Source organism: Ricinus communis, chromosome 10 (assembly GCF_019578655.1).
Source record: "Ricinus communis isolate WT05 ecotype wild-type chromosome 10, ASM1957865v1, whole genome shotgun sequence".
In the NCBI taxonomy this organism is placed as follows: Eukaryota; Viridiplantae; Streptophyta; class Magnoliopsida; order Malpighiales; family Euphorbiaceae; genus Ricinus; species Ricinus communis.
This window is the reverse complement of record NC_063265.1, coordinates 23,167,668-23,185,398: the sequence shown is the minus strand read 5'-3', so window position 1 is coordinate 23,185,398 and position 17,731 is coordinate 23,167,668. Positions and strand designations below refer to the sequence as shown.

Below are 17,731 nucleotides of genomic sequence, written 5' to 3'. Positions count from 1 at the left end.
TCTTTGTACTATATTCTCACTAAGTAAATAAAAAACTATTTCGATTAACATAAATTCTGCAATATAATGGGATTATCTCACACAAGTTTAATTTATTAAATTAACACTTAATAATTATATTTTATTGTAGTTTCATTAGTTTAGAATATATTATATCTATTTATTTTGCAGCAAGTTTAATTTATTAAATTAATACTCAATATTTTAAATTATATTATATATGTGCATTTTATAATTATTTTTCCTTCCATAGAAAATAATTGATATTTATAATTATTCGATACCTTAAAATGATTATGTAAAATATGATAATAATTATTATATTTTTTATTAGAATTGAGATTTCATGGAATAATTTCATTATTTAAACTTTGGTTAATATCTAATATTTTCATAATTTCTTATTTATTATATACATACAAAGGGCGGACACATATCTAATTATAAGGTTGATTAAGATATTTTAAGAGATGTGTTATATGCTTAGATATTTTAAGAGATATGTTTTACTTCTTAATTGTGGATTAGTTAATTTTAATAAATAAATATGTGTATTATGTATGTTCTTGAGTTGAATCTTCATGAATTTTAAATAAATAGTTAATGTTAATTTTTAAGTTTAATTAGAAATTTATTTAAAACATGCTATTATTCTAATATTTTATTTATTTTTTAGTTTATTTAAGAATTTATGTTTGATTTTAATAATTTTTTCCTTTTTATAGGAAAGATCAAAAAGAGATCCTAAAAGAGCATGAAAAGCTATATCACGGCTTCCAACATGGTCATGTTTGTACCTGTATTACACACTAGAAGAAGGATCATAAAGTATGACTTGACACAGCCATGCTAGAAGCCGTGTCCATTATGGATTCTGAAGAATATGACATATGGAAATCATGTGGGCTTGCTCCAAATCGTACTTGTTTCTGTTTATTTCAAAGAAGTTGTGAAAGTTCAACATGACATGACATACGGGTATGTGCCAAGCCGTGCCAAAAGGCGAAGGATGTGATATGGTCGCATGCTAACCCGTGTCGAATAAAAGATAATTTTTTTTTACAATAAACTCGAAAATTTACAATAAAATAGAATTTTTTTTTTTTGAGTTTTGACTATAAAAGGATGGACAAGTAGCTATTTTAGAAATATAACCATCATAAATACAAAGCTTTTGAAGACTCATTCAAAGAGATCAAGAAGAGTTATGCAAAGATTCAAGAGTTTGAATTATTTATTTATTTTTCTTCTTTAATTTCTTTAATGATGTTTATATGTATTACCGCAATCATGTGCGATTAAACTTTTCTTAGGGCTTGGATTTGTCTAGCTAGTTTATTACTTATTTGGACCTTTATTTTCTTTCAATGAATTAATTTTCTGTCAATTTTATGAGTTATTTTTACTTGTTCTTGTATTTAACTTTATGCCTGATTAGATACATATATTTGATAAATTAGAGACAACGAAAGTTGCATGATTTATCAGCTCATAGATTTATAAGAATTAGGAACCTCGATCACGAAAGTAGACAAATCCTTTGGGGAGTAATAAATTGCTAAGGAACTTAATGAACCCTAGTTAATTGACCTGACCATAAAAATAGGTTGTAATAGATGTTGATATTCTTAGATGAGCTCAAAAGAGACTTTAAGTAATTTTAGTAATTTATCTTGACTAAAGTTAATGATTTGAATTGTAAAAAGATCCTAAGTAATAATTAATGAACCAAATCCGGACTCTAGTTTTAATTATTAAATTTTTTAAAAGAAATTATTATTAGCTTTAAGCTTTCTTTTCCTGTTAATTTCTCATTCAATTACAATTATTCGATTTTATTAGATTGTGGAAATACAGTTAAGATTGGTACTTAGTATCAATCTCCTTATGGGAACGATACTCATATTCACTCTTTACTGCTTGTTGTGATCCGTGCATTTACGAAATTTACCTAACATGTGTTCATTATGAGAGTGTTGAGTTCTTTTTTTCATAGTGGTACTAATATGGTGTTGAGTTTTCTTTCGTGTGAGTATGATTGAAAAGATTAAATTTGATATTTAATAATTAGTTTTGTTGAAAAGTATTTATGAAATTAATAGATAGTTTAATACTGTTAAATAAATCAATTAACACGATTGATGATTTTTATGAAAAAAAATTTTTACATAAATTTTATGATGTTTGATATTTATTTTTATTTTTCTAAAAAAGGAATATATATATTTTGACTTGCTCTGAAATAGACAAGTCTCATTATCAAAAAAAGAAGATACACAAATCTCAGAATCCAAACCTTAGAAACAATGACAGTTGTAATTGTTCTGTTTTATTGAATAGTAATTGTGGTTGTTCACGTAAATATGGGCAGTATAAAATAGCTTAGAAAAAATAATCAATAAATTAATTAAAAGCATATATATATATGCAAGGACCTTCGATTGATTATCGTTAATCTACCAGTTTATTGTAAAAATCAAGATATATATATATATATATATATATATTATTTTTCTTATAGTCACATGCATATGTATGAGATAGAGAGGATGCTAAATAAATTGCAACCGTATAAATGTATATCCTCTTCGAGCTTAATTAATTTAACCAACACGAGAAATGGGACACAAACATCCTCTTTATTCGAATTAACGTCATTTTAGATGACTTAAATAAAAAAATTTGCGCAACACATTTTCAAAATAAAACTATTTTATGAGGGATTGGCCCACTCCTGTCCCTGAAGCTTGCTGACTAAATTCTTGTCTAGATGAAATGCTTTGGCCACAACTTCAAGATTAATGGAAGGATCAGCTCCGAAAATCCCATTAGCTAAAGTCATCACTCCTGGATTTTGGCTAGTCAATGCAGCAAAAGCAAGTGCAGGAGTCTTACCAAGATTCAATTGAAAATGAATCATTCCAAATGGAAATACAAATACATTCCCTGGTTTTAGAATTTTGCTGAACAGACGATGATCCGGATTTGATGTTACAAAACCAGCATAAACAGTTCCTTCTAAAACCATTAGGATTTCAGCAGCTCGGGGGTGTGTATGTGGTGGGTTTAAGCCTCCATTCGCTGCAAAATCGATACGAGCTAAGGTTATACCGTTGGTGTTAAGTCCTGGTATCACATCAGCAGTTAAAATTGTGACATTTACTCCAAGTTGATTGGATGTATTTGCACGAACATTAAGCCCAGAATAAAAGAAATCATCTGCTGTTACATTATCTGGATTCTTGCAAAACTGTCCATTCACGAAGACTGCATCAAGAGGACATAATTAATATTATATAATGCATAAATAAGAGAAAAGAAAATAATAATGAAGAAAACTCTATAATTATAAGATCTCGAAGTAAGAAGCTAGTATATTAATTACCAGAAGAATCAGAGCCATCTGTAGCTACACAGAAGTCTTGGAGAGGGCTAGGATCAAAAGCAGTGGCGAAAAGGAAGCCAAAGCTAAGACAAGAAGAAATACGAGGAAATTAATAACTTTCATGATGCTTGTTTTTGGTGCTTAGAGTTAGTTTTTTTCTTTTGATGTCTTATAGGTTTTTTTTTTGTAGCTGTGAGAAATATTTGCATGGAATGCATGACTATTTATAGATCACTATTAAAGAAGCATACAATGTTAACTTGCTTTCCTTCATGTATATGGACCACAGCTCAATTATATTTTTGTTTGTTTTTCTTTTGACATGGATTCTTGTTACTTCGTTTGCAGCTCTATTTTGCTGGTCCAACTTGCCCAATTCCGAATCAAACCTGCCTTAGTTAAATTTTTCAATGGAAGTGGGCTACATTTGGTTCTTCCACTACTTCTTCTCTAGCAACAATGATGTTTTGGCTCTCGAATACCACTGCTCTTATCAACGTTGTCAATGGACTTGGTCTTGTTCTTTTGGTTTAATTTTATTATTAATTAATTATTTGTTTGATTTGTGCTTAATTGAGAAGAGGTGTATGTCAGGATTCAAATTTCAAATGTTAATATCAGTTGTTATTTTTATGTATAATAGTTTAATTTTGTAATTAATTGTGGTATAATTATTGGATATGTTGTTTCGGCTATTCAATCTAGTTATTTCAAGAAACAGAGAAAGAGACGAAGAAAAGGGAAAATTGATTCTTCTTTTTCTTTTTTTGGGTTAGGTTATATCAAGAAATAGAGAAAAAATTTGAGTTCTTTTCTTCTTTTTCTTTTCGATTAAGTGTTAAAAAAGTGTTTTATTAGTGGAAAAAACCTTTGATTTCAGTTGAGATTTGATGAAAAGGTCTATTTCAGCGATGCATTTTATGTCAAATTTTCATATTTGGTTTATAGAGATTTTTTTTTTTTTTTTTTTTGTATTTAACATGGTTTGTGGCAGTGATAACGGTGGTGATGAGGCAGAGATAATGGTGGCGAGGAAGAAGAAAGGTTGTGAGAAAGAAGCTTGCAACAAATGCACCATTTAATTTTTTGGCGAAAGATGCTTTTTCATTTTTGTTAGTTGAGTCAGCGTAAAAGATATGCTGACTCATCATTATTTTTTTAATTTATTTTTTCTTTAAATTAAGTCTGGCCGCCATATATGCACAAACCACCACCTGTAGTGGTCAGATTTAAAATTTAAAAAATAAATCTTAGTTTATAACTAAAATTGAAAATTTTAGAAGAATTACATAAAAAGCAAATTTCTAAAATTCAAGTTTAAATAAGTAATTAAATCTAATTATAATCATCATCGATTAATGGCTCTTGTACACCATCATCATCCTTGAATATCCATCAACTTGAAGATGGAACCATCTCCACCGTCTATCATGACATCCCCCAGACTCACATCCTCAACCCTCGATGGCCCTACCTTGGCTTCTGTCTCTTGCACTTCCTCCGAGTTATACAACCTCTCATGCGCTTTCACTTTTATCTCTCCACTTCTCCAAGAATCAGAAATGATGGGTCTATCTTTGAGTAAATAGTATTAAAAATAGGTAAAAGTGAACCAAAAAAATAATTTTAAAAAACATATCAACAACAAAAGAAAAAAAAAAAAGAACTGATTTTAAAACTAAAATTGAAAACACCAAATGAAAATATTGAAAAAAAATCCCAAAGAAGAAATGTATGTGGCCGAGAGTTCTCTAGTGGAACTGGGTGGAAATTAAAACGGTGGTTTCTCAACTGTGAGAGTATTATTTTTTAAAAAAGTTTGATTTTGCTGTTAATTTTAGTATTTTTATTTTTGAAAAATAATAAAAATCAAAACACATATTATTATATTATTGAATTTGTGTAATTGTGATGCAACATATTAGAATGATATATCATTCTTTGAAAAAAAATTAACCATGTGGCTTACAATGTCATGTTTCCATTTGTATATTAAATAGAACTTGACTGAAAAGAATTTAATATATTTAAACTTAAATTTAAAAAGTTTAGTTTTACAAATTAAAAATTCAAATATTATTATAATATATAGAGAGAATTGAGGGACCATTTATATAATTTATCCCTGCTTATCAAGAAACTCAATGCCTGCCTTTATATTATTGTATTTTTTTCAGCTGCAGTCTTTGTAGACATTGTTGTAATTTTGATTAAAGGACAAGTTGCCGCTCCATTTTTGTTCTTTGTGTTTTGTTCGACAGCTCAGTCTTAAGATCATGGTGATATCTTTCATCCCATTCATGGTGATAACTTGAATTCTATATCCTACTTTCGGAGGAAGTGAGTAGGCTACAATAGTTTGCAACTTCATTATTTAACTTTATTCTTTTCCGTAAAGTTCCTACATCATTTCTCAAATAAAAAATCACAAGGCAAAGTTCGGTATTTAGTGCTCAACTAAAAATACATTTGATCTCAAAATAAATTTTTCCTTCTGCTGGTATGATAGTATTTAGCTCCAGCCCTATGTAACCTCTTAAACTAGTTCTAATTAACTCGAGATATCAAAGTCGAATAGAACATGCAACCAGTTAACTAGAGTTGTGAAATTTTACTAAGATGAATACATCCCTTGAACATTTCTCTATTCTTTAAGACATTTCTAAGAGTATATTAATATGTTGGATTATCTCCAACCTCAAAGTAGCCAAATCTTTGTAATTAACCTCTTTTATTGGTTTATTAAATTTGTGTGACATTTTATTGATGAAGTATTGAGGTTATTTTTTTTAAATCATGGAGGATAACTTTTAAAAGATTCATATATATATATATATATATATATATAGATGGTGGGGAATAAGTCAAAATAGAAAAATTCATATTGGATTTAGGGATAATCATGCTCGAACTAATGACTTTCACCACGTCAAGGTGACACTCTACTGTTGAGTTATATCCCTCCCCTTGCGCCCATCGAGAAAGAGAATTGACTAATCCTAAGACAAAAGGCCGAGAAATTCAGCATCACTATTCTTGAATAACTTGGAGTTCGGCCTTCTTTTCACACTATTACGGATATGAAAATAATGGAAAAAATTGGATTCAATTGTCAACTGCTCCTATCGGAAATATGATTGACTACAGATTCGAGCCATAACACATAGTTTTATAAAAGCATATGATGTTTCTTATATAAATAAAGCAAGCTTTACATTAAGAAGATTTGGCTCAACATGTTCTATTTGATATGAGTAGGAGAAGACCTCGACTCGATATTCATAAAAAGATAGAGAAGTCAAAACCAAGTCAAGATGATACAGATCAACCCTAGTATGAAATGAGCCATTTCGAATAGGTCCATTGCTCCAGCCTAGAATACGATTAATCCAGCATGCACTACATGGGCTCCTAGTAGTTTACTGGATAAATTGATAAGTCGAGCATTCCCAACCCACGAAGCGAAACTGGTGGTCTCTTGGTTATGACCGGTTAAAGATAAAGTTCCATTAGAGAGCGTTTCCACATGGTAGAACCTCCTAACGGAATATAAGGATCTCATGAGGTTGATCTTGAGCCGCCATCCAAGCTTGAATATCTTCTTTTAAGAGAATATTTTTAGTGTAGAAATTCTCAATTCTAGGATCTTCTGCTGCATGGATTTTCTGAGAAACAAAGTCATTGGCACATAGATTCAGAGCTAGACCGACTACTTCAAGAGTGCTCATCCATAAACCGGTTACGGGTACAAATAACATAAAGAAATGTAACCAACGTTTGTTGAAAAAAAGCAACCCCAACGATTTGAGACCAAAAGCGGTTAGCGATGACTATTGAATAAGTTTCTTCAGCTTGAGTTGGGTTAAAAGCACGGAATGCATTTACACCATCACCATCTTCAAATAAAGTATTTTCTATAGTAGCACCATGAATAACGCACATCAGAGCAACGCCCAATACGCCGGCAACTCCCCTCATATAAAATGGGTTCAACGTCCAGTGATGAAACCCTTGAAAAAAGAGGATGAATTGAAATATAGCTTCTACACCGATACTAGGCGTAAAAAGCCAACCAGACTGACCTATTGGATAAATTAGGAATACATAAACAAAAACAACAATTGGACCAGAGAATGCAATTGCATTATAAGGTCGCAATTGCACAGATCAAGCAAGTTCAAATTAACGTAACATAAAACCTATTAGCCCGAACGCACAGTGGAGAGTAAGAAAAGTCCACAAACCACCTAATTGACACCAATAAGTAAAATCTCCTTGTATATATATTATTTGGTGAGTGTTTGGTTATTTCACGTGCGATGATTTCTGAGCATGCTAAATACTGATTATCTCAAGTAATTTCTATGAATGCAATAAATGTAAAGAGACCTAGAATGCTTTAGGTTCTTAGCTAAATTGATGCAGTTTCTCTAAATCAATATGCAAAGCTTATTAATGAGCTAACAATTAAGCTAATAATGAGCTATGGATGTAAAATTGAGTTATGAGCATGCAATTATAAGCTAAGAATATGAAATTAATTTTAAGGAATAAAACTATGAGCTAAATTATTGTAAGCTAAGAGCGATAATATAAATGTGTAAGCCTAAGAACATAATTGCAATAATTTAATGCTGAAACAATAACTGGAAAGCATCAGGAATTGATTGCATAAAGTAATTAGCTCACAGATGAAATTGAATATTGAGGAACACTTGAGAGCTTTGAACATACTGTAAGTTAAAGCTGAGGATTGCTTAACTATACTAAGAATTGTCTTTTTAATCTAAGAATTATTATCTAATCTATTGATACCTTTCTAATCAAAGAATAAAGATAAAGTTTATAGACTCTAGGTCTATTTTATTTGATTGATTTATTAGTTTGTTGGGGTTTGCTCACTAGGGGGTCCTTGCCTATTTATAGATTTCAATGGCTGGAGAGATATTCTGACATATTCTTCACCCTTGACTTGGTCCTCAATAAACTCCCTACTTTGAGAGCACATACTTTTGCTTTTCACATTTTGCATATGTTCATGATTTTAACTTTCTTGCTTCACTTTCTTCATTCCTCACACATTATAAACATGTTTTTTCTTTCATGGATATACTTCACTTCCACACTTTTTTCCCATTGGCTGACACTGTATTCATTTCTTTCCACTTCTCAAGAATGTGCTTCAAGCTTTTAGAAGAGTTTGTAACTGCTTTCCATCTTTCTACTTTTTCATTTATCACATGTGAATAATCCTTAAAAGTTATCAAACCAACTCTTAGCCAGTGGACTGAGAATTTTTACATAGGTCAGGATTTCAGATATGGATCAAATTTAATGGGCTTCAAAATTTGGATCAAATCAAATAAATATTATTTATAAACCTGACCAAATTTAATGAACTTGAGCTAATGCTAAATTTGAGTATATATATATAGAGGAGATTACATCCTACATGCTTTTTTAAAAAATAATTACAAAAATACCTCTTGATTTAATTCCTTAAACTTTTACTTTTTCTCTTTATATTTTTACGCTTTTTGAGAGGAGCCGATTTTTTCAAACTTCTTAATCTTCTTCAGCACCTAAAGGACATTGTCAAGGCTGCAACTTTCCAGATCTAGTCTTAGAAGGGTGGAGAAGTTGATTTTGGCCTCAAATCAATTGAAAAATGACGGCAAGCAAGCTCTCCATGAATGGCAGTGAGAGGCGGTGACTTTTTCTGTTTGCTTTGTTGACATGGTATCGTTCTGGTGGCAGAGGACAACTTGCGACATCATGGAGTCCTTATGGGAGGAGTTTCACGTTGAATGACAGTTGAAGAAAAAAGATCAAAAGGAAAAGTAATGAGGGAAGGTGAAGTTGGTGAAGAATAACGAGCTATGAAGAGCTTAATTAATAGCTGCAACAACTGCATACAAAGATTGAGAATCTACAATTAGCTTCTCTAAGTGTGTATCTTCTCTCTACAGCAAGTTTTAGCTGTTGCTTTCTTTCTCTACAGATATATACCACTTCTTCTTCTTCTTCTTCTAGTTTTGAGGCAATATATTTTATTCTTTAATTAGTTTCTTCTATTGTTAATGCTACTTTTAGTGAAATTGAAACTGCATAGAGTGCAAGAAAAGTGGTATCTTTAAAAGAAAATGCACATTCTTTTAAGCTAAAAAAGAAAGTGGGGCTATATAAGCTAGCTAGCTATGGAAAGGTGAGACTTTTTAGATGTATTTTAATAATGTTCTTCAAAAGCTTAACCTTGCTTTGGAACAACCCTTTTTTTTAATTTAAGAAAGTCATATTTTGACTGCACTCTTTGCTCTTGAAAAAGTTTCATTGATAGCAACCCATTACATTCTTCCCACATCCACTCCTCAAGATCACACTTGAGAGTTCCACTATAATCACTAAGAGTATAATCTTTGGATTTTACAAGTTCACTCAACAACTTGTTGTTTTTAAGGCTCACGCTAAATCTTTTCCCTTAATAAATCAATCTCTGACTAAGTCCTTTAATCCTTAAGTATTAATGGTTATTCAACAACCAATCCCTGGTGTTTTTAATACCTAGACTCATACAAAAATTCTTTAGAGTTTTAGTTAAACAAAAAGTTTCAACTTAATACACTTTACAAAGAAAGGAATTAAGTGGAGAAAGTTTAGAAATAAATATGTAAGAGTTTTGGTATTATCTATTCACACATTTCTTGTTGTAGAGTCTTCAGGAGGGGTATTTATACACAGACCAACCTCTTGGAGATGTTATAGTAAGATCAAAAAATCTTTAATTGCAAGATTTAATGACTTGGCAAAAATTGCCTAAAATAATGGAAAGCGCCCCAGCACTTTCCAAGCACGCTCGCGCTTTCTGAAAAGAGACGTTGGGACTCCGATGACTCCAGCCATATGGCACTAATGGGATGGTTGATATCTCAGTGATTACTGACATTGCATTAATTGCAAAAATTGCGCCCGCGCCACAATAGCGTTGTCACGCTTACCTTGTCTGCACCTAGAAGCGGCCTCGTGCTTCTGAAGTACCCTCGTGCTTCTTGAAGCTTTGACTGCCAGGTGTCATGCCTGCTGTAATGTGGACTTTTCAACATCTTGTAAACTTTTAGTCATGCGAAAAGTGTCCTCGCGCTTTTGGAGTCTGTTTACAACACTTACTTCAAGGCTCAAGAATATTTAGTCTAAGCTTGGTTCCTTTGGTGCTCTGTCACATAGACATTCAATCATGATGATAGTGATGTTTAATTTGGTAGTCAAGATCAAAATAAAGATGAATTGCACCTTAGGTCAATAAACTTTGTATATTAATATGTGTGCTAACCTTTTTCTCTTCTTTGTACATAGCACTTGCATCATGCATCTTTTCTTTTTCTCTTATTTATGCATAGCACGTGCATCATGCATCATGCTAACCCTTTTATTTTTAACAATATAGACACTCCTTTGGATTGAAGAAGACAAGATAATGGAAAGCTAGAGAGGATACCAATCTCATTGAGAATTCAAATTGTGTTAGAGCTTCTTGAAAAGCCAAGACATCAAGCTTTCACAAGTGAGGCTGAAACTACATTCGAAATGGCCAATAAAAGAGCTAACGAACAGGATGTTAAGATCCTCAAGAATACCATCATCGACGATCTGAGGAGTGTGATCTGGAAGGAACTCCAAAATTTTTTGTCTAAGACGGCTTCAAATCAAACCCCACCTATTGCTCCTATTGCACTAGCTAATCCTTTTGCTGCTACTAACCCAATTGCAATCGTAAATGAAACTGCTGCTGTAACCGCTATCGCCATTGCTGCTGCTGCCAATGGCAATGCCGAAGAACCTGCTAGAAGGGGAGTGCCTTTAAATTTCTAGGATTTTGATGAGTGTTTGTTGGACTAACCCAAAAGGGAGACAGCCTTTGCCACTAATGAAGTTATAAGCGGCTTAAGTGCCAAGCTTGATAAGATGCAAGGCATGCTGGAAATCAAAGGCTTGGACCCAACCTATAATTTCGAGAAATTGGTTTTGACGGATGAAGACAAATTGCCTGCCAAATTCAGGATGCTCGAGATGAACAAGTTCAACGGGATTGGTATTCGAAGGTTTAGCTAAAAATAGTATGTCACCATCATGAGAACTACACAACTTAGTAGGACCCAAATTGTTAAATTATTCATACTATCACTAGAAGGACCTGTAGCATCATAGTCCTATCTCCGTCTTAGTCTTTGTGACTAGTTAGCGTGTTTCTAATTAGGTTGAAAAGCCTTGCAGTGCCACAGTCGCTAAAGACGAAACCGCTGCCCACAATAGCAACTCAACTAGGGATAAGAGAAGCTGATTCCAGTATATGTCTGTCTTTACTTTTATTATTTAATGAGTGGTTCTTGCATCACTATACTTTCACACGTTGTGCACTTTGGTTCCTACAGCCCCGATGATGTCGGTTAGTGGTTCTTTGGTTCCACTCGAACCCTAGAATTGCGACACTAGCTAACTATCACTCACAAATAATGAGTGAATTTCTTTCATTGCGTGGACCCTTGAGTGGGAAAACAAGCAAAGAAAGGATGATTTTTGTTTGTGGGAGCCTTTTATCCTTATCCAAGACTCAGCTCATAGTAATTACAGTAGCAATCTCCCCTAGGGACTCTGTTGCTTGCTATTTGAAATGTTTTTTTTATAAGTACTTAAGCCACAAATTGGAACGTCTTGGCCCAAAAACATGTGAAATCAGGCCTCAAGCTTAAAATATGCAGGTTTTATACCTATATTGTAAAATATTGCCTAATTTGTTTTAATCTGCTTTGAGAGCTTATGGCATGTACGTCGGATTTACTATTTTCTGTTGGTAAAAGGTTCATGCTCAAAATTTTAGAAAAGAAAGGCTCACTGTGGACTATATGCAGCAGTAATAAATTTGGAAGGATGAGTTGTATATTAAGACGTGTGCTAACTCTTTTTCCTCTCTTGTCTTTATGTATATCACATGCATCATACATCGTATGAATCGCACTAATCCTTTATTTTTTAGCTATATGGCTTATCCTCTGGATTGAAAGAGACAAGATAGTAAAAGACTAGAAACCTATTTCTCCAAAGAAATTTTCATTTTTTATCTTTGAAATTTGAAAAAGTAACCTGACATCATGTATAAAGGAAAAAAAATTATGTCTTATTATTTATATTAACATATTACAAATTAAATGGCAAAAATTATTTTGTGTAAAATGGACGGCGCAGTTAGATTTCAAAATAGGAAAAACAACCATTTTTCTATTTCTTTTCATTTTGCTTTTCTACCCTTTCTTTTCCTACCCTATTTTTTTCCCAAAGTCTTAACAAAAAAACATGAGGAATCCATTAATAGAAACTTTAATAATGAGGGATGCCAAAAGCATAGAGAAAGCAATAACTCGATAAACCAACAACCAATTTGGGTGCATTTGAGATTAAGACATGGTCTGTAATTTCTTGATGGATATTTCCTCCGCAAGATCTCAAATGATCCAAACCTTCATGTTTCCAAAGAATTAATACAGCTCCAGGCACAAGGGTTGAGAAAAATAAAAAATGACCCATATAAATAATCTTGCTAATTTATAAGAAAACAAATTAAACCCAAGAAAAAGAAAATCAGTGAAAGGGTACTACAAATGAAATGATGAATCTATTCTTATTTTTGCTACGAATTGGAGGGTAATTAAATCAAGAAACTAGCACAATGAATTCAAAAAAAGAGTTTTCAACTTGTCATTCATGGTAAAGGTCACGTCTTTTCTGTTCTGTTGGTTGCATACGTAGAGATTTTACGGAAATGAGAAAGCTGATAAAAGAGTGAATTTTAGGTTATTCAGTGGAGAAAGTTCATTGGACTCTCTCTCTCTCCGGTGTCAAATTTATATGAGTTCGAATCAAATTGTTTACAGAGAAAAAATATAGTAGATTTGAATGGATGAATCATGCATCTTGTTGCCACTTGGAACACATGGTTGCACCCCGAGAAAGACAAGCGACCCATGCTGACCATTCAATAACAGCCAGTATGTAATTATGAAAAAGTTCGGAACTTGCCGGTTTTGAGAACTCCTGTGTCTTGTATCCAATTAATTTCTCATGGAATAAGATTAAATAAAATATAAAATTAAGATATATCAATAATATATGAGACATAAAAAATTCATAAATTTACATTATAATTCAAATTTAACAACAATTATAATGATAGCAATATTTTATGAAAATTATGAAATATTAAAATAAAAATAAAATTTAATAAATTATAATGCAATTTGATATTTTTACACTTAAGAGACAGAAATATTTTTATATTAAAGGAGTATTATATATATTAACATTCTTAAATACATTCAATATTTTTCTTAATTTTTAGATTATAAATAACATAAAAATATAAATTTTTTATATAATAAATATCCTTAAATAATTTATCATTTGATTAGATATTTTATCATCATAAAAATTGTTAATATATATATATTTTTATTTTAATCAAATTTAAAATATTATATTTGAAAAATAAAATTTTAATATACATATAAATTCTACGATGCATTGTTAGATGTTTTATTAGTTATAAAATCACAATTTAGTAATAATTCATGTTAAATATATATATAAATTATGTAAAAAACAACAATAATATAAATATGTATTTAAGAAATGTTAAGAAAATAAAACATGTGATACTTCTTTGGTAATTTTTGAACTTATCCTAATAATAATTATGAAAGTAAAAGATATATATATATATATATATATATCCTAAATGTGTTCTATCTTTCTTATTTGACAATCTATATGAATTTAAGCATTATTTATTTAAATTATGAGGTATTTTAGTTTTATGGAAGAAAAAAATAGTATAATATGTATTAATATATTTATTAAAGTATATATATATATATATATGTGTGTGTGTGTGTGTGTATGTGTGTATATATATAGCATTTTGCTTATGTCATTGCATGATTATTTTATTTATTTTATATTTAAAAATTTTATTTTATATATTATATATAATTTAATTTATAATTATACTAGTAAAAAATAAATTTTATTTTTATTTTATGAATCTTTTATTTATATTTATATTATTCTTTTATAAAAATCATATAATACATTCTTATGAAATTTTTATATTTTTAAATGCCAAGGTAAATAAACATGAGAAGTATATAGTTATCAATTTTTTAATATTTTTATCTATTTTATTGCACTAATAAATTTTTATTATCCAAATAATTAATTATTTTATTAAATAAGATTGTTATAATTTTTGCTATTTAGTTATTATTATTATTACTTTTTGATATCACATATATATAGATGGAAATTCTTTTTTTCTATTTATTATATTGGATTAATAAGTTCTTTAATATGTCACAAACTTCTTTTAACTATTTTTATGATTCAAATTTAAAATTCTTGTTCTTTTGCTATTTTATTAAATTTTTATTTATATATATAAACATATATTTTATAGAAAAATAATAAAATTTATTATTAATTCACAGTAGCTATAATAATAACTATTATATAAAAATATCATATTTAAATAAGTCATAAATATCATATTAATTATTAGCATTTAAGATCACATTTAACTCTTTTATAAATATTTATAGTTAATATTTTTATGAGTGTGATATATGTCATTTTCTCATAGAAAAACAATATGATATGACTTCATATAATTTTGCCACATGAAATATCACGTATATAATAGATATTCTAGACATGCTTTATCTTTTTTATTTGGCAAAGTTATATGAATTTAAGCACTATTTATCTAAATTGAAAGATGTTTTAGTCTCATAGAGCAAAACAAGAGCATCATTTACATTAATAAATTTATTAAAGGATTAATAAATCCTCTCATTTGTTTCTGGATGTCCATAAAATCCAGTAAATCGCCATCTCTGGTCACCGGCCCTGTTAATCATCACATCAATGCATGAGCAATTCATTACATTCAAATACACATCAGTTCTTGCAGTCTAGAAAGTTGCCAACCCTCCACCAAAACCCACCCTATCAACAATGAGAAGCCCTTAAAAACCAAGTTCTATTTTTACCTAATCTAATTGATTACTAGTCATACGAGTTTCACATAGGAACACAATATCTGGGCAAAGTTGGAGACAATGCGCCTTCAACGTTTGGAACATCCAACTATTACTTAATCCCTGGATGTTCCAAAATAGGACTTTCATGGCTAACGGCGGTACTGATGAACAGAGCTTGCTATTTGATTCAAATGAGCAAATGTAGGGGTAAATTGCCCAACTGGTACCAATTTTTTAGATCATATTTCAAATTGATACCAATAATTTAATTTGAATCTAATTGGTACCCAAGCTACACAAAAGTATATCAATTTAGGACAGTTCTCTAATTTCCAGCCAATCGATGTTGATTTGGCAATCTGAGGAGGTATATTCCATTTGATTCTTATCTTCAGTATGTGCCATGTCATTAGGAGAAGTGATAAAATCAAGGCTGATCCTTCACCACTAAGCAAGCCACGAATGGATCCATTTAAGTATGAGGGTCTAATCACACGAGATAGAAGCAAGAGATTCAAGGCTGCCTTGTGTTCTTTCATGGTCCACGTGATAGACAAGATGCATTCAAGAAGCAAGGTTAGCGAGTTGGATTTAGAAGATCAAGATTCAACTTTGATTAATTGTATTTCATTCATAGATTAAAGCCTAACATGAAGTGATGAGAACCCATGTAGCACAAGAAATCCTACTTCAACAAAGAATCCTAATTCCACTAAAGATCATAATCCAACAAGGAGTCCTGATGACATCTATTTAGGAGTTATTTGTTTCCTTATTTATTTAGGAATCTTGACCATATCTTATTCCCTTTCTTTAAGGAATTATTTGTTTCCTTGTTGATTTAGGAATCTTGGCCGCATATCCTAGTCATTCTAGGATTAGGATTATTTTGTTTTAAACTCTATAAATAGAGCTATGTAATTCGGCAAAAGCATCATTTGATTGAATAAAAACCTTATTTTTGCTTAAAGAGTTTCTTTAAATGTTCTTGAGATTAAAGCTTATTGTTTAAGTTTTGATTTCACTTCTACCTTAATTTAATTCTATTAACTTGTTAGTTTGTAGGATTAATTAAGTTCATCTCATTATAGCTATTGATCTTATTTCTTCATAAATAAGGATACTAGTTCCGCAAATAACTTTTGGCAAACCTTATAAGTATTGATCTTGGCGTGTAATCTTCTCTTCCATATAAGGTTTACATCAAGAAGTTAGGGAGTGGGATCCGTTGGCTAATTGGACTGACTTTTATGACATTGACACATGCTAAGGCGAAGAATCAAACGGAATATACCTTCTAAGATTGCCAAATCAGTATCAATTGGCCGAAAATTGGAGACTGCCCTAAATTGATATACTTTCGTATAGTTTGGGTACCAATTGGATTCAAATTAAAGTATTGGTATCAATTTGAAATATGGTCTAAAGGATTAGTACCAACTGGGCAATTTAAGAACAATTGTAGTAATTGAGTGATGCACTAACCCAGTTACCAATTTTTGTTTCTGACGAGCGGCATAAACAAATTGATCATCTTGCCTTGACATCAGTTTATGCTTTTCATAGTTATGTCCAATTTCTTGCTCAGTGTCATGAATAGGTGATATTTGCACCTTGTTACTTCGGCTCTTGGTTTGACGCGCCCAACCTTTTTTCCTACTACTGGTTGATTTTACTAGCATAAGAGCAATTTCATTGCTTGGGAGATACCTTCATTTCCCTTTATAAAAATATGGGCCAGCCCACCCTTCAAGAGAGCCCAAATCCAAATCCATATTACTTTGCATTATTGTAGAAACATTAGGATGACCTTCTATCAAACCAACCTCTTTACCAACAGTAGAATGAACCTCCATCATTCCATCCTTAAGAGCAGTTATGCTTTTCTTCAAATGGCATGTGGGCTGACATAGAATCGTTGAATCATTTAAATGAGGAATAATCAACGGTCTTTCATTCGAAGGCGCCATATCACTTGTAGTCTGCAAATGAGGATGTAATGTGCTCCGAAGATCATCTATTGCATTATAGGCAGGAGTATTACGTATTTACGAGTGCGCAACACATGTGGATTGAAATTGAGCATCATCCTTCCCATCATATATGTTTCGATCTTATCTTGGACTAGGTTTTTGAACTCATCGGAGAACATAAGCAGCTGCTTTCATCCAATCGCCAAATAAGAACTTTGTTAGGATGGTAGGCACAAAAGTATATGTCCGAAATACGTGTCCAATTCGTCCACAAGCGTAGCAGAGATCAT

At 31.1% G+C, this 17,731-nt stretch overlaps 1 protein-coding gene and 1 pseudogene across 1 annotated transcript; both read right to left on the bottom strand.

Moving 5' to 3' along the window:
* Positions 1-2,561: 2,561 nt before the first annotated feature.
* LOC8269267 (germin-like protein subfamily 1 member 16) lies at positions 2,562-3,508 on the bottom strand. Its single transcript, XM_015718106.3, is given in 3 exon segments — positions 2,562-3,267; positions 3,386-3,460; positions 3,463-3,508. Coding segments are annotated over 3 exon segments (675 nt in total). The 3' UTR covers positions 2,562-2,713.
* Positions 3,509-7,024: 3,516 nt separating this feature from the next.
* Positions 7,025-8,417, bottom strand: LOC125371398 (annotated as a pseudogene).
* Between the last annotated feature and the right edge of the window lie 9,314 nt (positions 8,418-17,731).